The sequence below is a fragment of the Neopsephotus bourkii genome, unplaced genomic scaffold, assembly GCF_033783945.1.
Source record: "Neopsephotus bourkii isolate Nb327-2 ecotype Australia unplaced genomic scaffold, CSIRO-AGI_Nbou_v1 NB_1016, whole genome shotgun sequence".
In the NCBI taxonomy this organism is placed as follows: domain Eukaryota; kingdom Metazoa; phylum Chordata; class Aves; order Psittaciformes; family Psittacidae; genus Neopsephotus; species Neopsephotus bourkii.
In genome coordinates, this window is record NW_026901505.1 from 817,905 (window position 1) to 838,506 (window position 20,602).

The following is a 20,602-nucleotide window of genomic DNA, read 5'->3' on the forward strand; positions in this document are numbered from 1 at the left end:
CAGCCCCTGGGGTGGGAAGGGAGCAAGCACATCCTGGGTATGCATACGGCTGTTTGGTGCAGGTGGGAGCACGGCTGGCACAGGCGGGTGTGTTTTCCTTGCTCTGAACCAGGGCTATAAACAAGCAGGGAGCTCAGAGCATCCTGCCCTGCCCTGCTGCAGCTCCCCCGGCGAGAAAGGGCTCCTTGTCTGGAGCCAGTACCTGAGCCAAGCTGGGGAGTGCCGGCTTCATCCTCCTCCTCCATGCCTTGGCTTGGGGCTCTGGGCAGGCATCCTGGCCATCACATCTCCTGCCAGCCAAAACCCACCGCTGCCTTTGAAGAGGTTGCACCTGAAAGGGGAGATGGGAACTAAGAGCAGACAGGAGCCAGGAGGCTGCCCAGCCCTGGGGAGCGGGTGGCTGGTCCCATGCTGTGGCTTGGGAGGGGAGCCAGTGCCCTGGTTGGGTGTTAAGAGGAGGTAGAGGGGATGGGGCTGCTCCTATGGACCCAGCAGTGTGCCTGGTCCATGGGTCCCTGCCTGCCATTGCTGCTTCTGGGAGAGCTGCCCTCCTAGGGTTAGTGATGGAGCTTATCTCATGGTGAGGGTGAACAGCCCTTGGCTCTGCCAAAGGTGCCAGGGTGCAGCCTGGTGTGGCTATGGGATAGAGGGATGCTTGACACTGATGCTGGGAAGAATTGCTGTTTCTTCCCAAGCCCAGGCAAGGCTGGAGGAGATGCCAGCATCTTACATGCTTTGAGGATTGAGGAGTTTCCTTGTATCCCACGATAAATCATGTCAGGAATGAAGGTGGGGAGTCCAAAATCAATAAGCTGAGGAAGCTGATATTAGGGTCACAGAGCATCGCTGCCAGAAACCAGCTATGCTAAATGCTTAAATCCTTCCTTCCGCTGTCTTGGGACCTTCTCCTCTGCTTCAGAGAGAGCCAGTCCATCGAGGCCAGGGGACCTTAGCAAAGGTCAGTCCTTCTGGATGAGATGTGTGCTGGGGCAGAGCAATATCAGGATCCTGAGCCATGAGAGCCCGATGGGATCAGCACAAACCCACCTGCCCAGTGTGCTCTCTAGCTTTCCATCTCTATCACACAGGCAGGTTCCTCACCTCCAGCCTGTCCTGCTTGCAAAGCCAGGCTCAGGTTGCTTCCCCTACATTCTCCCCACATCCTATGGGGATCCATGTCCCAACACATCCCCGACTCACATCGACTGGGAACTCTCCATCCATCACGCGAGCCGCAGGGCTCTGCTGGGAAGCTGCAGTGGGATGCGCCTTGATTCCAGGGGTGTGGATTTTGGGCTTGGGAAGGGGGAGCAGGATAAGGAGGGAGAGCACCCAGGCGATGTGGAAAGCTTGCCATAAGGCATGGGAAGAAAGGAGCGGTGCCAAACCCATGGGCTCCTTTCCAGCTCTTCAAAGCAAGCACGCCAGTCGTTAGAGAGAGGAGAGGAGAAGAGGGAGAGCTGCAGTTCCCCGGGAAGTGGGGAACGGCAAGGAGAGGAATATCAGATGGAGGAAGGGGAGCCAATAGACTGAAGTCTCCTGATTGAAGGGGAAGGAGGAAAATCAAACACGAGCAGGAAGGTGTTGAAGCCGTTTCATGGCAGAATTTGCAGAATCATTGAGATGTATCCTCAGTGACCAAAACTGGAAGAAAAATTCCCTAACTGAAGAGCCGAACTGCTCTAATTTAGGGATTTTATTTCATATTTCACTAGTGCTGGGAGACCGGGAGAGGAGGAAGGCGAGCTGCAGTGTTTTGATTGGGAACAAACCCTCGCCAAGCCCAACATGTGTTGTGAGAGGCTATGGTTTACATTAGAAAAGGCTCTAATATTGTGCTACGGCTTCTAAGTGCATTTTGATGATGATGATTATTTTCAACTGCGCAAATGGCAATGAAATACGGGCAGGGTATTGAGGAAAAGAGGCTGTTTGGCTCCAAGAGCAACATCCAGCAGTGCTGCTGAGCCCTTGTCAGAGCCATGGCTGATGCTCTCCTCTCTGCCCCCATAATGTGCTACCCCGGGGCTTTGGCAACCAATGCCATGGCTGCTGCTGCAGTGCTCCTCATTCCTTTAATGATCACGAGGGTTGCATAAGCAGGAACCAATGCACATTTGCTCTTTTCTCCTCCCTTGGCTCCAGATCCAGAGAGAGCATTATGGTGTGTTCACAAACCTCCCAGTTCCCGCAGTCCAAGCCCCATCCCTGTCATCTGGTTGAGGTCTCGCCTCAGCGGTTGCCGCTACAAAATCATCTTCTCCCCACAGGGTCCATTGTGGCCGGAGGCAGGGAGGTGCTGGGCTCAGGGTGGGGAAAATGAGGTCCTGGAGTGGGAAGATGTGATTTTTAGGGGATGTCAGGGAGGAAACAGGTCCTGGCACTGCCTGGCAGAAATGCTGCCTGCCTGTTGTACGTCAGGGAGGGGAGATGGTCCCAAGGGTATATCCCTGGAGGATAAGACGTCAGGGGAGCAGAGTGCTCATGGCAGAGAGAAGACCGGGATAGAACCATGATCCATCCCTACTCCAGGGGCGTGAAGACTGGGACGTCTTGGTGGCTCCCAAAGTCAATGGAGAGACGTTCACCTCCAGCTTGGGACCATCGATGCCTTGAGCCTCCTTCCTTCCCCATGCATCTCCTTGCCTCTCCCTCCTCTGAGCCCTTCTTCCCCACCTTCTAGACAAAATAACAAGCTCTCACCATTCCTGGGACTGCTCCCTTCTTTTCCAGACTTGCCTGGGCTCTTTCATCGTGCCAATAAAAGAGTGAATGCATCACACGTTGGCCGGGGAGAGCGGAAACCCTTAAACATCTGAGAGGCGAGAGCGAAGCGCTGTGTTTTCTCGAGGCCGGGCTTGGCTCCCCAATGCCCCGTTAGGTCAAATGTCTTGCTCTGAAGAAGGAGAGAGGGGACTTATTAAAACCCTTTCATATTCCTTATTTTGAAGGCCCGTTTCGACAGGCCCGAGGCCAAAGCGTGAGGGGGAAGGGCACCGTGCAAACAGATTGTGCAATATTTGCCTTGCACAGAGCTCCCATTGTAAAGCCTGGGAGTTCTGCTTTCAATAATTCCCCTGCCATAATGCCCCATTGATGGGGAGAGAAAGGCAGCATTGAGGGCTGAAGGGGCTGCAGCCCTTGGAAGGGTTAAAAAATAGAGAAAAGGGGGGGAAATAAGGGAAAAAAGCAGTAGAAGATTTGAAGCTTGGTTTGAAACTTTGCTGTGTGGCCTCGTGGCACATCGCAGGCGCTGAGAAATATGTGGAGCCTGTTTGCATAACCCCGCTTGGAGCGAGTGCTTTCGGAGCCAAAACTCAAGTGCGGCCGGAGCCGGGGGGCAGTGGGGAGAAACAAGCAGGAAGGGCTGTGTTTGTTTTCGTTCTTGCCCCAGGCCACATGAAATTAATGAAATAAAAAAAGGGAATATTCAAATATTTGGTTAAAGAACCAGCTGTGCGAATGTGGGGAGCTCTGCCAGCTGCAGGGACACGCAGGGACCAGGCACTGGTCAGGGTTTGCTGCTTTGTGGGTCATGCCACCAGGTTGAAATGCATCAAAAAGGGTATTTTTGGGGCTTTGGCTGATGGGTTTATCCCGTCTGCTGTGTGATTTCTTGGAATGAGGTCTTGCTTCCAGCTGGGAAGGGTCTGTGGGTATGTGGAAGTGCTGGGTTGGGGTACAGTGGGTGATGCTGTGGGATGGGGAAGCTTAGCTGGGGTGCAGTGGGTGATGCTCTGGGATGAGGAAGCTCAGTTGGGGTACAGTGGGTGATGCTGTGGGATGGGGAAGCTTGGCTGGGATGCAGTGGGTGATACTCTGGGATGGGGAAGCTGGGTTGGGGTGAGATGGGTGATGCTCTGTAACCAGCACCCAGCTCCCCAAACGGGGCTCCCCATCCCCTTGAACCAATAAAACCGCCATGGGTCAGGCTAGGAGGGCGGTTTGGTGCCTTCTGTGTCAGCAGCTGCTGTACGGGGAGGAGCGGGGCTGTCCTCGCCTGGGCAGATGCAGGACCGAAGCAGGCAGGGTCTGCCGGCTGGCTCAGCATCCACGGCCAGGCTGGCTGCCAGGGGAAACCTCCCTGTTGTGCAACGTGCTGGAGCTCTCCAAGGAAGCTCCTGGCTCATGAGACATCTTTGAGCAAGGCTGGACGAGTGACTGCCCGGAATGAAGAGCAGTGGGGAGGGAGGCTGCAGGCCTTTTTCCATCCCTAGACCTTGTGATGCATTAATCACCCGCAGAGCAGCCGTGCAGCTGGCTTGAATCTTCCTGACCCCAGAAAGGGTTGTCATTTCTTCCTCCTCCTCCTCTTCCCTGCCACCTTCTGCCTCCCCACCAGAGGATTTCAGGGACACTGATTTGAGAGTCCCATTGCACCCCATTGTTCCTGGGATCCAAAGCATTTCCATGTGCCGTTCACCTTCTTATCATGCCTTGGAGAAGAACCCATCATCCCCTTCCTTGGAGGTGTCTATGTGTTGGGACCCAGCTGGCTGTCTTAACCCTTCAGAGCAGGGTCAATGCCACCAAAATCACTATTGATTCACCCTCTGGCCCTTGGGAAAGCCCTGAGCTGGGCTAACTCTGCTCGTTGCTCCCAGACCTGGGGCCAGATCGGACCCAACATGGATTTCCACGCAGATCCAGGACCCAGGAGGTGCTCAGCTCAGCTCTTGCTCCTTGGAGGTGGGCTCCAGCCCCACTTCTGTGGCCAGAGAATCCCTTCTGCTGCCCCTGTCCTCCACCTCCCTTCCCGTGCCAAACAAGACACAGCTCATCTGTGGTCTGTGCTGCTTCAAACACACTTTCTCTGCCTCATCTCAGCCCTGACATCTCCAGTTTCCTCTCTAATCTGTGCTATTCACCCAAACTATTATTTATGTATTTGGAAAGAGCGGTGATTATAAACCATGGTGATAATTCTGTCTCTGCCCCGAGGTGTGCATGGAGCCATGTCTGTGGGGCCACAGACTGGGATGCTCAGGGAGCCCTACAGCCCCTTGAAGGGTGGGGGGGCACAGAGAGGTCTCCCTGGGTTGCAGGGACCCATTGGGAACCATGGAGGAATAACAGGACCCAGGAGCTGGGGATCCCAAACCACCTCTGTTCCCATTCAGTCAGGTCCAGGTTTTGCCAAGAGGAGGGAACTGTTTAACGCTGTCAGGGGAGAAGAGGGAGACGTGAGGGAGGCAGGCGAGTGGTGGGAAGGAGCGAGGGGAAGGGAGAAGAGAAGCAGGCGGAAGAAATGAGTGATGAAGCCCCAGGGATTAATCAAACCTCACTGAAAGGCTCAACCCAGCCCTGCCGTGCTCCTTCCAGTGAGCCGGGGCTGCTGCCAGCAGGGAAGGAGCAGAACACAGCCACCCATCCCTGCCTCCCGCCCCCCTGCTCCCCATCCTGTGCTCCTGAGCCTCCAGTGCCCTGCGTTGACAGAGGAACCTAGTGCACACCAAACCCTGCCCCTGGCTGGCTGTGGCCATGGCCAGTATGAGCGGCCCCTCTCTGCCTCAGTTTCCCCACTTGGAAAACGGGTGCAGCAGCACCCACCCCACTCTGTAGCGCTCTGCATGCCCCTGGACGGTTTGATTCACCACTGGGGGTGTCCCAACAAGGTTTAGCAACTTCTCCTTGCCCAGGGTTTATTCGGATGGGGATTGTTTGGTGATTCTGGCCCCCGCGATCTGCCCCAGGGACACAGGATCCTGTGATCCTGTCTGGATGCTGCGGCGCTTGGGCTGAGCATCCCACCCGGGCCGTGCTCACACGTCCCAAGGCAAGCAGGGAGGGCAGTGTCGGTGGCTCAGGGAACACCACGCTTAGGACCCTGCACTCTCTGGAGCTTCCCAGCTTTTTCCTGGAGCTGCTGAGCTGGGAGGGGCCGAGCCTGCGGCTCCCCATAAACCTGGCGGCTTAGCCCACGTCCCAGACAGATGTTGGGACTCAGTGCTTTGCAGCGGAGGTTGGGAAAAGGAGTGGGACGGCTTTCCTTCCCTGGGAGAGCTCGGAGGAGCGCTCGGCACCCCTGGGCTTGAACTTTAGCACCCTCTTCCGCAGGAGTTGAAAGGAAAGGATCATCATCACATCGTGTCGGGGTAGCAGAGGAGACGCCAGCTACTTCCTCCAGCGAGGTTTTAATGGGGTCCTTCATAAAGCAGTAACAGCAGCGGGAGAACTCCAGGCGGGCAGGAAGTGTTTGCAGCACTCGGGATGCTTGGGGATCACGGCGAGGAGCCCGTCCTGCCGCGCAGATGGGTTTGATTGGAGCGGCGTGAGGGTTATTTTCTTTTGACTGAAGGCAACCCAGCCCCGGCGGATGAAAGCTCTTTGTGTGCTCCAGAGCGTGCCTTCCCGGGAGCTGCTCCCGCAAAACCGGCTGTACGGGGTGCGGGGATCATCCCATAACTTGGGGGGCTCCCCTGGAGGACCGGGGTAACTCCTGTTCCTGTGGCTCCCAAACGATGCTGGGACTGTAGCTCCCTTCGCAGGCGTGCTCCGGGATGGCCGTCTATGCCCTCACAGGGTTCTCGCTCATCAGCCTGCTCAGCTTTGGCTATTTATCCTGGGACTGGATGAAGCCCAGTTTGGTGGCCGACGTGGCCACGGACACCATGGAGAAAGCGCTGCCCCCCTCCTTTTCCAGGCCGCCCCACATCATCTTCATTCTGACCGATGACCAAGGCTATCATGATGTAGGGTACCACGGCTCTGATATCCAAACACCAACACTGGACAGGCTGGCGGCCGAGGGGGTTAAGCTGGAGAACTACTACATCCAGCCCATCTGCACCCCGTCCCGGAGCCAGCTCATAACCGGCAGGTAAGGCTCACACCCCACTTGTGTCCCTCCTCCTGTCCCTTCCTTAGCTCCGAGGAGCTTAACCCCAGCTCACTGCTAGGCAGATGGCCCCATGTATTGGCAGATGATGGAGAACCTCCAGAGGAAGGCATCTTGCTGGCTTTCCTTAGAAGGCTTCATGAGTAAACAGCTGATTTTCTTGTGGGAGATAGTAGCACATGGCAAGGCCAAAAATGCAGATGCTATTGGGTAGAGGGTGTCACTTTGGGTAAGGGTGGTCTCTGGCCATGAGGTCCTGCAGTGCCAGGCAAGGAGCTGCGTCCCCAGGCTGTCCCATGCTGCTGTCACACTGGTCCTCGGGGGTTTGCTGCTGGGCTGTGGGGTTGAAGGATCATTCTCCCCTGCATCTATGAGTCCCTTGGACTGTGTTTTTCCCACTTGTGTGTTCAGTGCTGCGTTATCCAGGGCCTGCTGGTTGCTGGTCCATTGCCCTCTCCCATAGCACACTGTTAAATCTCCCCTTATCCTGGGATGTTCTGCCTCCTAGGAGAGAAGGTGCTTACCCTGGAGCAGCCCTGGGAGATGCCTATGGATACGGCACTGCAAACCCACAGGGGTTGCCGCACAACTCTTGCTTGTGCTGCCCATCCCTGACAGAGCCCAGCCACCCTCCATGGGCAGGCAGCAGCAGGGATAACTGCTGGTGGCATCCCGGTGGGGCAGCCCAGTGTGGTTTTGAGATGTCTGCTCAGCCCCTCTCTTGTTTTTGCATCTGCTTTTAGTATCATTGGATAGATCAGGACCTCCAGATCTCTGGTGTGGAGCTTGCTCCACAGGGCTGCGTTGGGTGACGTGGAGATCTGTATACATTTGGGGTCTCCAGCACATAAAATGCCACCTCGTTCCCACCCGGCGCTGCTCCCTGTCACCACTGATTCCTCCTGGCTCTTCCCCGGCAGGTACCAGATCCACACAGGGCTGCAGCACTCCATCATCCGCCCTCGGCAGCCCAACTGCCTGCCCCTCGACCAGGTCACCCTACCACAGAAGCTGCAGGAAGCCGGCTACTCCACACACATGGTGGGCAAGTGGCACCTTGGCTTCTACAAGAAGGAGTGCCTGCCCACCCGCCGGGGCTTTGACACCTTCCTGGGCTCCCTGACGGGCAATGTGGACTATTACACCTATGACAACTGTGATGGACCGGGCGTCTGTGGCTACGACCTGCACGAAGGGGAGGACGTGGCTTGGGACCAGAGTGGGAAATACTCCACCTTCCTCTATGCCCAGCGCGTCAGCAAGATCCTGGCATCCCACAGCCCCAAGGAGCCCATCTTCATCTACGTGGCCTTCCAAGCTGTCCACACGCCTCTGCAGTCCCCCAAGGAGTACATCTACCGCTACCGCTCCATGGGCAACGTTGCCCGCCGTAAGTACGCTGCCATGGTGACGTGCATGGATGAGGCGGTGAAGAACATCACCTGGGCCCTCAAGAAGTATGGTTATTATGACAATAGTGTGATTGTGTTCTCCACTGACAACGGTGGGCAGACCTTCTCCGGGGGAAGCAACTGGCCGCTACGGGGCCGCAAAGGGACGTACTGGGAAGGAGGAGTTCGTGGCATTGGTTTTGTCCATAGTCCCCTCATCAAGCGCAAGCGCCGGACCAGCTGGGCGCTGGTTCACATCACAGACTGGTACCCAACTCTGGTCAGCCTGGCCAGGGGCAACCTGAGCAACGTGCCAGGCTTGGATGGCTACAACGTGTGGCCTGCCATCAGTGAGGGCAAGGAGTCGCCACGAACCGAAATCCTGCACAACATTGACCCCCTGTACAACCACGCCAAGTATGGCTCCTTGGAGGATGGGTTTGGCATCTGGAACACGGCCGTGCAGGCCTCCATCCGGGTTGGGGAGTGGAAGCTCCTCACTGGTGACCCGGGCTACAGTGACTGGATCCCCCCACAGACCCTGACCAACTTCCCAGGGAGCTGGTGGAACCTGGAGCGTCTCACCAATGGCCTGAGGAAGTCCGTGTGGCTCTTCAACATCACTGCTGACCCCTATGAGCGCTACGACCTCTCGGACCAGCGCCCAGACGTGGTCAGGACCCTCCTGATGAGGCTGGTGCACTACAACCGGACGGCCATCCCGGTGCGGTACCCTGCGGAGAACCCCCGAGCACACCCGGACTTCAACGGCGGTGCCTGGGGTCCTTGGGCCAGCGAGGATGATGGGGAGGAGTGGGAAGGCGGTGGGGAGCCCCTGAAAAGCAGGAACAAGAAGAAGAAGAAGTGCAAGATCTGCAAGCTGCGCTCTTTCTTCCGCAAGCTGAACACCAGGCTCATGTCCAACCGCATCTGATGGGAGAATCCCCCAGCACTGACCCAGCCTGGCCAGGCTGGAGCTCTGGATGACAGTGCCATGGGGTGGGAGCGAGGGAGAGGGACAGATAAGGAGATGGACAACAGTCTCTCACTTCTCCTTACTCCAGGGTTCACCTCAAAACACTTCTCCTCTCTGGCTGGACCGGTGGCAGCAGGGAGGTGGTCCTGGTGGGCAAGGAAGGGTGATGTACGCTCATTCATGGTCCTTGGTGATGTACTACAAGTCTGCTGAGCTGGGCTGGCCCAGGCACAGCCCTTTGCAAAGATAGAGACCCTTTTCTCAAAGACTCTGCAGGCAATTGCAAGCTTTAATGTTGACCATTGCAATGGCAGGAGGAAGCGTGGGACCCTGGGGTGGCTCTGCCTACAGGTTGTCCCTCATCTTGTCCCTGTATATCCACGCTCCTGACTCTGCCTGCTTCCAGGCAGCTGCTACATTTGCTCTTGCTCCCCCAAACCCAAGACCATGGTGTTTCCCTTTTGTGCTTCTTTGTGGAAGGGTGGATTCCTGACCATGGACATCAGATCTGAGACTGCAATGGCTGGACTCAGCCTTGCTGCTACAGGAACCATGCCTTCTCCCCTCCACTGGCTTGGGGGACCAGGAGCAGCCCCAGTGAGGAACTATAGCCCATGCAGATGTGGCTGGATGCTCTTAGAGAACACATGGTTTCCTATGGCCCCACATTTGGGAGGCAGGTTTGTCCCAGGTTCTGGTGGATTTCACATGGACCAGCCACCCAGCAGACCCTTCCATCCACAGGGCCTACCGTCACCATGTGCATAGCTGTAGGCACCCGTGCTCCTCCCCATCCATCCTACCCATCCACCCATCCAACCACCCCTTCCCAGTGCTGGGGTTAGCCCCATCCCCACATCCCCACTGCTGAACCTGGGGCAGAGGGAACATCTCAAGAAGGTCTCTGCAGAGGCGGATGTGCTGCTCTTTAGCTGCAGGACCCCAAAGCCATGGAGGGGGACAGGGACAGCTCTTGCCTGCCAGCACCACACCACACCACATCCCCTCCCTGCAGATGGGCACCACTCTCCCATCAACACCAGCACTGAACGGGGAAACACCTCCCCATCATCCCCCCAGTGCCATGGGCAGCCAGCCCCTGCGGCAGCTCGGGTCCAGCACCGAGCCCCCCCGCGCATGCGTGCGTGTGCTCCCAGGAGAAGCTGGAGAGGATGAAAGAGGGTAAATAGCTCGAAAAGCACTTGGGATGCATGGTGCATTTCCATTTACACAATGTGTTTTACATTTCTCCCCACAGGTTTCTCTTGGTGCAGCGTGTGTAGGCGAAGGCCCTGCTGTGAATTTTGAAAATAGTTATTTTTGTCTCTGGAAAATGAGGCCCGTTAGGACTTGTCAGCTCTTGGATGAGCAGTGTGGGCTTTCTTTTTTATTTTTTTCCCCTCTTTTTTACCCCCCCCCCCCTTTCTTTCTCTCTCCCTTGCAAAATAACATTCATTTAAAATCTGTCATTGAAAGATGTGACAATTGGCAGCGTGCACGCTGAATACCTTTCAGTGTGCTTTCAAGCCCTGTGTGTGAGAGAGAGGGACGGGGATGGGAAGAGAATGCAATGACACATTTGTGTTTTTTTCCCCCCTTCTTACTCTTAGCTTGGATTATTTGGGGGAATTGGGATTTTCTATAGAAACAAAGAGAAAAAAAAAAAGAGCTGACAGCGAGGCAGAATAGAGGAGACCTCTTGTTGTAGAGATGAGAAGGAGTTTGCGAAGCTGGAGCGTGGCAGTGTGTGCATCGGTCCCAGGTGCTCCATGCACGCCCATCACCGTGCCATCCCGTCGGCCCCCTGCATCCCTAAGGACAGGTTTCAGAGGGGAACTCAGCTCCTTCATCAGCCCCTTCTCCATCCCTGGCTCCCTTAGCACATTGCTCCATGGAGACCAGTCCCTGCAGCATCACCCCATTGGAGGTGAGCCCCGGGAGGATGCTGCACATCCCCAAACTACCTCAACTGTCTAGCCCGGTCCCATGGGATTCACTCCACCAGTGTGCCCACTGGCAAAGCCAACCAGTTGCTGAATATAAAGCAATGCTTTGCTGAAGAAGAGGAGACTGCTGCAGGCTGAGCTGGGGCTGGGCAAGGGGTGATGGCTGCTTGGGGCTCTGGAACAAGGCACTGCAAAAGGAGAACTGATGCCAAAGCGAGCGGGAGAGCGGGGCTGGCCATGGGGCGGCGACAAGGGTTGGGAAACAGCTTTCATTTCCATATTTATATAAATGCATCCAAGTTTAGTCCTTCTTTTATTTTTTTTTTCTTCAAAAATGGAAATTTCCATGAAAACACTTCGATTTTTCTCCCTTCACTTTTACTAATATCCCCATGACAAGGTTGGTCTGGTCTTGCTTCATTTCCAGTCGCTGGGCTGGTGCCAGGCTCACAGCCTGGCCATAGCGTTGGGTCTGCGTTCTTCTTTTGTTTTAATTAAAAAAAAGTTGCATTATGAGTTTTTACAAAAAGAAACAGTTGAAGGAAAGTCTCAGTCCCTGAAAACAACGAGGAAAAGTCAGCAGGAGCATCTCTGGGTGCTCAGAAGTGCAGAGCCTCCAGCCCGAGGACTGCAGTTGTCCTTCACCTCTGTTTCCAGTCCCGTATTTGAACATCGGCTGTTGCTTGGGTTCCCCATCCCACCACTGCTCATTAACGGTCTCTGCAGGAAAGAATGAAGATTGTGCCCAAATCCTGTGTTTTCACATAGTTCAAGCCCCTCGGCAGTGCCTGTGCACTCTGGCTGCCGAGGGGTTAATGCAGCTGGGGAGATGCTCGGGTGGTGGAGATGTGTTTGCACAGACAGGCTGAGCACTCCCCTCCTTCCCAACCACCTTCCAAAGAGCAATGCAAACCCAAGGCTGTCCCAAACTCCAGCAGGACCAGGGTGCAGGATGGTGCCTTGCGGAGAGGATGGGGCAGGGGGAAGCATCTGGAGCCAGCGGGCTGGGAGGAGGTGAGAGTGGGGTGGGATGGAGGGGCATAAGATGATGACAGAGATGAGGATGAGGGTGGGGATAGGATGGGATGGAATGGGGATGCAGGTGGGATGGAGTTGGGATTGAATAGGGATGCAGGTGGGATAGAGTTGGGGTGGGATGGGGATGCAGGTGGGATGGAGTTGGGATGGGATGGAGATGGGAACAGTGTAAGGATGAGGATGGGGGTAGGATGGATCAGGCAGGATTGGAGGTACCTTTCCAGCCCCACAGGCATCTTCCACTTGGGAAAGGGAAGAAGCCCAGTAGGTGGAAAGGGGATGGACATCTTACCAAACCCCATGGTGGGAGGGTGCCAGGGCACCCTGGGCACCTCGTGCTGGGGAGAGGCTGCTCTGGACCAGGGGCTCTATCTCACACCAGGGAGGTGCATCCTTTCTCCTTCCAGCGGTCTGAGGATGAGAGGCTTTGCAGAGGTTTCTCCCCACTCAAAGCCAGCTCCAGGGAGCCGTGTGGCTCCTGCTGGGGGTCCCCAAGTATCCATGGCCATGTCAGCAGGAGAATCCCTGCCCACGGATCCTGGTGTTGGGGAGAAGGCGGCCTTGGGGGCACCGTGTCCCAGCTCAAAGCAGTTTCCTGTGGCTGCAGGAGTGAGCACTGGGACCTGCAGGGACAGGGCACGTCTGCAGACACAACCCTCAATGTAAATCAACTCTTCTTTACCATGGTATTTATAATCCTTATCTAAAAATAACCCCAAATTCAGCTTCCCATAGGACAGCAACTGAACATCCCCCAGACCCCAGCTTGTGTGTGAAACTGTCCCGGTAATTCTGGGATGTCTGCAATATGTAATTGGCAGCTCCACTGGTTTTGTGTGCGAGGAACTGCTGCGAGCTCCCGGAGGCCCATGAAGTGTCCTGGGAGGAGGGGGGATCCTGCTGCAGCTCCCCAGGGACACACTGGTCCTCCCTGAGCCCATCCAGTTTAGCATCAGACCTCAGGTGCCCACCCTGGGCTGCAGAAACCCGCTGTGTGTGTGCGTATTTGGGAGAGCAGGCTGCATCCCTGGAGAGGCAGCCCGGTGATGGAGAGGAGCTGCTGGGGATGAAGGTCTCCATCAGGCGGTCAGACCCGAGCACGGCAGCTTGGCTCTCCAGAGCCCTGCGGGACCACATCTTGGGCTGGCCGGGAGCAGAGGCATCGGCCGAAGGGAGACATCCAAAACAGATCCTAGGGCTTCTGGGACGGGGCTGGAGCTGCTGCCCTCCGCTGGGAGCTGCGGGGAGAGACCCCAGCCCGAGCGGGACAATCCCGTCCGGAGCTCTGCTCCCCTTGGGGGTTCTCCAGGCACCGCTTGGGAAGCGCATCACCGGCAGGGCAGAGCATGCTGAGCACCCAGGAGCCTGACACCCCCTCAGCCCCAGGAGGGAGGAAAGCAGAGGAAAAGGGGGGAAATGAACAGAGTGCGGGAAGGGAGAAACCCTTCCTAGAAAGCCACCTCTGTGCCAGGCAGGAGAAACCTGGGGAGGGAGGCAGGGTCCCCATGGAGAGCTCTGGCATCCCCCCTGCTCCCTGTGAGGGTGTTGGAGTGCAGAAGGAGCTCTGGAGGGAAGGAAGGGCCAGATCCCTCCTCCTGACTGCGGGATCATGTGTGTGGGGCTGAACACATGTGCCAGCCCCAGGGTGGTGCGGGAAGAGGGGGCAGGTCCCATTGCAGAGCCCATGGGCACATGTATGACAGCAGAGGCAGGAGCGAGGCGGGGTGAGCTGCCCCCAGGCATCCGTGGGTCTGGCGTGGGGGCTCTTCCTCTTGTCCTTTGGCTCCAAGGGGCTGATAGGGGTTGGCAGCATAAAGCTGGAGGAGGAGAACATTCCATGAGCATCCATATGGCTGCAGCAGCTCCCACGGCAGCCCCCTGCCTCCCGACACAGCTCTGGGTGGGATGAATGAACCCCCTTCATGTGGGAGCAGGAGATGGGCATGGGCAGGGTGGTGTTTTGGGTACCACCACATCCCCCATCACCCGTGGTGGCCGGTGTGCTCTGCCCATGTGGTGGCAAGGCCATATGGGTCTGGAGTCCATCGGCCCTTAGGGCATATGGCTCCATGCCCTGTCCGTGCAGTGGGAATTGTGTCCTTGGCACCAGGGTCCCTCTCCGGCTGGGCCATGCAGGAGCGGGAGGCTGGATGCGGGGATGCAAGGTGCGGATGAAGGTGGGTAATGGTGCAATTAATGGAAAAGCCATTAGACCTTTCTCCTCCTCCCCCTCTTCTTCCTCACTCCGCCACTTGCTGTCCTCCTCCACTTCCACCTCCTTTCTTCTCTCCCTCTCTCTGCTCCTCCTTCTCTATCTCCTCTCAAAGATTTCTCCCTATTTTTGTCTGGTTAGAGCCTTTTCTTTTCCTTTTAACCCTTCCATGGCAGCCTGAAAGGGAGCTCAATCCATCTCAGCTGCCAAAGGCAATACCCTCCCAGCCAGTGATGGGAACCCCTTCTTTTGGGGTTGTGGTAGCTCCTCCTGCTGCAAAATCATCCAGAAACAGGGCAATAGCTTAGAAGAAATATCTTCTGGGGGGCTCAGAGGTGGGAAGGTGCATAGGGGGGTGTAGATGGATCCCCAGTGGGTGCTGGCAGCAAGGTGGGCTCAAAGGGAAACCTCCTCCTAAAGTCTTGGCCCTCATCACTCCACTTTCATTTCCCTTTTTGTGTCTTCTGAAGTTAAAAGTAGCAGCAAAAAGCCTGATGAGGAGGGGGCAGACCTTGCTCCTACCCCATCCTGAGACCCCCAGCATCCCCCAGCACTGCCAGCGCTCCCCTGCAGCGCAATCAGGGCCACCCCCCCAGGGTACCCTGGATGATGAAAGGCCAGCCTGGGGACCTGGGGACCTGCCATGGTTGCTCCAGCTTCTCCTGACACACTTCTGCTCCATTGGCTCCCACCCACCCCAGTGTCCCCCATCCCAGAGCTCCCCAGTCCTGGAGGAATACTGCTGCAGGGCCTATATTTTTTGGGGGGGGGGGGGAATCAGTTGCCGGGGTGACAGCATCCTCCTGCAATATGAAAACCAGGGTTTCCATGGAAACCCTTTTTGCCCCAATTATCCTTCCACTGACATGTCCTTTAATTTGCCTTTAATATTTGCATTTTAGGCCTCCCCCCCTCCCCCGCATCATCAGGGTGACCCCCAGGCAGCCCCCAGGGCCGGGTCCCCATCAGGGCCCTGGTCCCCACGGGCGCCTGGCGGGTTTGGGTTGCAGTTGCCCGGGCAACAGAAACAGGGCGTTTCTGGCAGCGGTGGTCGCCATGGGGACGGGGATGCTGACGAAGGCTTGTGAAGCTGAGAAGACAAATTGCCCTCATCATTATCTCCGGGCTTGTCAATCAAACATATTCCCTTATTTACCTCGGCGAGGAGAGAGCCCCGGGAGCACACGGAGAGGGAGGGAGCGAGAGGAGAGCTGCTTGTCCCAAACTCGGCACTGGGGAGGGAGCATTTCCAGCCCCTCGGAATGGCCACCATCACCTGCAATCGCTTCACCGAGGAGTACCAGCTCTTTGAGGAACTGGGCAAGTAAGTTGGAGATGGGGATGGGATGCTCTGAGTGGGGCTGTGCCCCTTCTGGGAACTGCCGGAGATGGGGGAAAGGAGACAGGCACGGAGCTAAGGCACTGGGGAGCAGTGGGGGGAGATTTGGGTTAGGATGGGGGGGATATGGGTTAGGATGGGGGGGATATGGGTTAGGATGGGGGCTGCCTGCTCCATCCCTTCCCGAGTTCGGGTGCTCGGCTGGGAGCTGGGGTTAACCCCTGGGGGCTGGAGCTGCTCAGGGAAGGGGGTGGCTGCCACTCCTAGGGAAAAGCCGCTCCCGAATGAGGATGCTGCTGGCTCCCCTGGGAACTTCTCCAGCTGGGAGGAGGGACAGGACCGCGGAGGAGGAAAGCCAAACTGCGGGTGCCCCTTGCATTTCCTTAGGGGATTTCTCCGTGTGGATTCACTGGGGTCTGGAGGGTTCTGCAGGAGATCCAGCCTGCCCGGCAGCCCCTGGTGGCGCTTGGACAGTGTCGGGGTGTCTCCCACCCCTATCCCACTGTGAGCATCCCTCTGGGTGAGCCACAGCTTGACCCTGCTCTGCTTCTCAAAGGGCTCAGCTGGGCAGCTCCGGGTGTCATCGCGTGTGCCTGGATCAGGGTGTGATGCGTGTGCAAGCAGAAATGCCCGTGCACGGCATCCTGGGGGACACTGAGCATCCCGGGGTGGATTCCAGGAGATTCCAGGTCCTCCATATGGGGCTGAGGGAGGGATGCTCCGTGTCTCTCCGAGTGTGTGGCTGTGAAGCGGGTGCAGGAGCGAGCAGGCGTGTGCCTGTGTTTTGGTTTCTGTGCCCTTTCCTGGAGCTGGTTTGTGAATCTGGGGCGTGTGGCCACGTTCCCATAGGAGCAGCTCGGCAATGTGGTGCCTGTGCTGGGTGCTTGGTGCCTGGGCTTTGGATGTGCAGTGGTGTCCATCCATAGGCTCCAGCCCTGCGCTCCTGCATCCCCTGTGCCTAAATCTGTACCCACACACATGTGAGAGCGTGAAACAGGGGTGAGGAGAGGATGAGGATGGAGAAACTGAGTTGAAATAGGGGAGGACTTTGGGCCAGGCTGAGCACTGTCAATATTCCCCAGCCAAACAGAGGCACAAAGTGCAGCTCCATGGATGCAAGCAGAACGCATGGTCCCAGGATGTGCACATCCATCCCCTTGGCACTGGGGTTCTGGCAGGGAGCAGTGGGTCAGGGAGCAGGTCCCTGCAGGGGGGACAGTCCCCGCTGGCACTGCGGGCATGGGAATAGGGAGTTGGTGGCAAGGTGGGATTTGGGACCTGCTTTTCCAGAGGGTTCTCGGCTATTCCGTGCTCTGAGGCTCTGTGGTGGTGGCAGGGGGTGGGCAGGAGAGGCAGTGGCTGCAGGGAGCCTGCGGGGAGGCTGCTGTGTCCTGCCTGGGCAGATGTGGCTGCAGGGAGCGTGAAGGCCAGGAGCGATGGGGAGCACCGGGTTGTGTTTGGGATGCAGCACTTAGCTAGGAGGATGCTGACGCTGGGGGCTGAGCACCCAGACTCGGGGGTTGCCCGCACTGCTCAGCACCACGGTGTAAACCCCCCTTGACAGATGTGTGTTGATATGCTCCTGAATAAAGGAACATGTGCCAGCTCCCTGTGAGCATCACACCCCAGCCCACCCGACCCCTAGGGTGATGTAGGGACTGAGCTCCAGGCAGCATTCCCAGCTTGGAGCATCCCTCAGCTTTCCCCTCCACTCCGGCGGACAGGTACCACCGCAGCACTGAGGTGTGCTCCCAGCTTAGGGGCTTCTGGGCTTCTCCAGGCTGGTCAAGGCACTGTGGAGCTGGTTGGGGATTTTCCACTGGGATGGGTTCCAGCGCATCCTGGCACATTCAAACATCAGCGGTTTCCCATGGGGAAATTTCCACTTTCTGGGCTTAGCGAAGGAAATGAGGACGGAGCTGCACCTCTGCTCTGCTGCAGCAGCGCTCACGGTGGGAAACGGCATTCCTCCTGCAGCGAGATGCTCCCGGTGCTGGTCAGGATGCGGGGTCTGGCAGGGGTGAAGCAGGGCAGCAGCACAACTCTCCCACATCCAGACCCCAAAGGGAAGCAGCATCCCACAGGAGCTCAGAGCAGAAAGGGTCCATCTTGAATTTGCTGCCTCAAGGGATGGGGACAGTCCCCTGCGGGGCATATGGGGTGTCCCCAAGCCTGGCTGGCAGGAGGAGAGGTGCTGGATGCCAAGGCTGCTGCATCCACCATGCTCCTTTGGCACCTTCTCTTCTGTCACCCATCCTGACACCCAGCCGGGCTGGGGGGTTAAGGTCCCACACATCAAACAGTAGCATCGCAAAGGGGCTTTGTGGATGGGGGTCTGCAGAGCCTGCCCCATGGGGCATGATCCTCTGCACCTCCCAGGCATGGGGAAGGCATCTGTGCTGAGCAGGGGACATGGACCTCTGGAAACCCCACTCCTGCATCCCTGGCAAAGCCCAGCAAGCAATGGGCCACTCCAATCCCCCCCCATTGCTCCGTGCTTTCAGGAGGGGACCAGGGGAAGGTGGGGAGCAGCAAGTGGGGAAGGATCCTGCCCACGGCCCCCCTGGAGCAGGACAAACACGAGGTGCGGCTCCATCGGCACCTCCAAATCCTCCTCCACGGCAGGTCGGGGGTGAGGCTGGGGACAAGCACGGCACTGAGCGGCCCGAGCCGAGCTGCGGGAGACGGGGGTTATTAAAGAGACCAAGGGGAAAAAGCAAACATGGAGGAACAAAAACTCCCCAGCCCACACTGCGCTCTCGACAGAGGAGATAAAATGCCTCGGAGGAGGAGGAGGTGTTGAAGAGAGGGAGGGCGGCAGCAGCGCAGCCCAGCGCTGGCAGGGAAGGTGTGAAAAAGGGAGAAGCGGAGCAGCCCCGTGGCAGAGCGGCTGCTCGGGGGAAGGCCGTGGGGCCGAGGCATGGATGGGTCGTACCTGGCCCAAGGACCAAGGGCCGCGGGGCTGGGATGCAGCGGTGCTGGAGCTCGGGGTTGGAGGGACAGGGCTGGATGCTGGGCTGAGGGTCCAGGGGCACCCTGAAATGGCAGCTGATGGGGGGGGACATGGATGTGGTCACTACTCGTGGTCCAGTGCTAAAACTGGGACATGCTGTCACATCTGGGATGGGTGCCCCATCTCAGAGCTAGGCAGAGATGGGGACCGCCAGCTGCCAACAGGTTTGGGGTCCATCCAAAGAGCCAGCACCCCAGGAGGGAACTGACCCACGCCACTGCCCATGGCCAGAGAGCAGGACATGTCTCCTTCCAAAGGGGTTTCTTGCACCCAGATGGGGCTGAGCTCCTTTCCTGGTACCCCCTGCACTGCCTGCAGGCAGCCCCGATGCAGGAGGGACTCCCTGAAGGACCTGACTAGGACTGGGATGAGGCTATGGCAAATGTGTTGTAGCCAGGGTGTCCTGCACCCAGTGCATTGTGTCTCCTTTGCCCACCGGGCTCAGAGGGTCTTGCCTGTCCTTCATGGAGCCCCAAAAGACATTTGGTTTCTGTTAAAAAGGCTCAGTGAAGCCAAAAGCCATGCATGCAGGCAGGGGTGCGAGACCTTCTTCTGTGCCAGTGCAGTGCATCCCATCCCTGGATGCTGCATCCCACATCCCACGGCTCCCTCTTTGCCATTCGGTTTAGTTTGCATAGATGGATGAGTGAGTGGCTGTGGGCACTGGGATCAGCCTCCAGGGCATCCGGGACATCTACGTCCCTCTAACCCCATGTCACGTCCTGCAGCAAAACCCTGCAGCTGGAACAGAGCCCCTGAGCTGGGTTGGATGGGTGAGGGCTTCCCTGCTTCCTGCACTCGCTGCTGCAGACATCCCTGGCACTGCAAGAGCAGCACATGTGTCTTTAGGAGAAAAGAATAGGAAAGATGGGTCACAGGGATACACAGGAGTCCCCCAGTCCCGGGCTGTGCGGGGTTCCCAGCGGGATGGGGAGAGCGTCACTGCAGGGCTGGTGATGGCTCCCATCTCCCGCACCCACGGCAAGCTGGATACAAAGCATCTTGCTCCCCCTCTCCAATTATCCCCCTCTCACACTACAGGGATATTCTGAGCTCAGCTGTTCCAGCAGCCGGGATCAGACAGCAGGATGGGGAGGCCGGGAAGCACCGGGATGCTGTTCCCCTGGCACGTGCCGTGAGCGATGCTCTGCGCGGCGGCGCTGGGCGCGTGGGCTGCCGGCGCTGCTGGGGCTCCAGCTCCATCCCTCCGCACCCCGCCGCTCGCCTGCTCTCCTAAAGATCCCATTCAACCCCAAATTGCCCATCTCCACCCGCCCCCACCAGTAAAATCAATTATCCGCTGGTGCTCGCCAGCCTGCGGCCTTTTATTCCTCAGCAGGGAGCAGGAGCTGGGGGGGGGGGAAGGTGGGGCTGGAGGTGGGAGTGCTTTTGATAGTTGTTATTTTAGCGATTGGGAAGGTTTGGCAGGGAAGGAACCTGGTACAAAGGTTGTGCTCAGCAGGGCTGGAGCATGCGTGTGTGTGTGTGTGCAGTGCCGCAGCTCTCAGCATCGCGCTGGTGTGCTCTCAGTGCTATGAGCTGGCAGGGCTCACACTGTGGGGTATGGGGGCAGAGAGGCTTGGTTTGGGGAGCATCCCAAACACTCATGCTCGTTTTCCTGCCACGAGACCCTTGTGCACTGGTTCATGTGTGTGCAAGCAGCAGCAGCATTAATACCCAACCTGCTCTGCTGCAATGGTCCTGGTTTGCAAGGTCCCCTGTGCTGATCCTGTCCAGTTCTGCATATGGGGCACCTTGCACCTCTGGCCTGCACCCATGGCTGGTGCTCACACCCTTCTGCAAAGTGCTGCTGTGATCGCATGGCCTAGAGCATGCAAAGCCACACACA

General features: G+C 57.6%; 2 protein-coding genes and 1 long non-coding RNA gene across 5 annotated transcripts in view; 2 read left to right on the top strand and 1 right to left on the bottom strand.

Annotated features, from left to right (window-relative positions):
* Positions 1-5,833: 5,833 nt before the first annotated feature.
* Positions 5,834-11,455, top strand: ARSI (arylsulfatase family member I). 2 transcript variants are annotated; one of them, XR_009726501.1, is made up of 3 exons: positions 5,834-6,820; positions 7,759-9,885; positions 10,464-11,455. XR_009726501.1 is itself a non-coding variant. In XM_061360134.1 (2 exons), exons 1-2 carry the CDS (start codon positions 6,501-6,503, stop codon positions 9,161-9,163), a joined length of 1,725 nt encoding a protein of 574 aa, XP_061216118.1. In that variant the 5' UTR covers positions 5,834-6,500; the 3' UTR covers positions 9,164-11,455. The 2 variants fall into 2 exon arrangements, 1 of the variants encoding a protein (XP_061216118.1); XM_061360134.1 differs by having other exon boundaries at positions 7,759-11,455.
* LOC133215852 (uncharacterized) lies at positions 11,448-15,316 on the bottom strand. Its single transcript, XR_009726503.1, has 2 exons — positions 15,032-15,316; positions 11,448-12,714 (listed from the first exon to the last, which is right to left on the bottom strand). It is a non-coding gene; the product is annotated as an uncharacterized LOC133215852 (long non-coding RNA).
* A 176-nt stretch (positions 15,317-15,492) lies between these two features.
* The window catches only part of CAMK2A (calcium/calmodulin dependent protein kinase II alpha), a 28,729-nt gene continuing 23,619 nt past the window's right edge, over positions 15,493-20,602 (top strand). For both annotated transcript variants that reach the window (XM_061360135.1, XM_061360136.1), the window contains exon 1: positions 15,493-15,725. In XM_061360135.1, coding sequence (XP_061216119.1) covers positions 15,664-15,725 — 62 coding nt within the window. In that variant the 5' untranslated portion in view covers positions 15,493-15,663. The remainder of the gene's footprint in view (positions 15,726-20,602) is intronic.

Bases quoted from the DNA above. Each gene is read 5' to 3' on its own strand.
- ARSI (XM_061360134.1), top strand. From the start codon at position 6,501: ATGGCCGTCTATGCCCTCACAGGGTTCTCGCTCATCAGCCTGCTCAGC. The intron at 6,821-7,758 runs GTAAGGCTCACA...CTTCCCCGGCAG, and splicing joins AGCCAGCTCATAACCGGCAG to GTACCAGATCCACACAGGGC.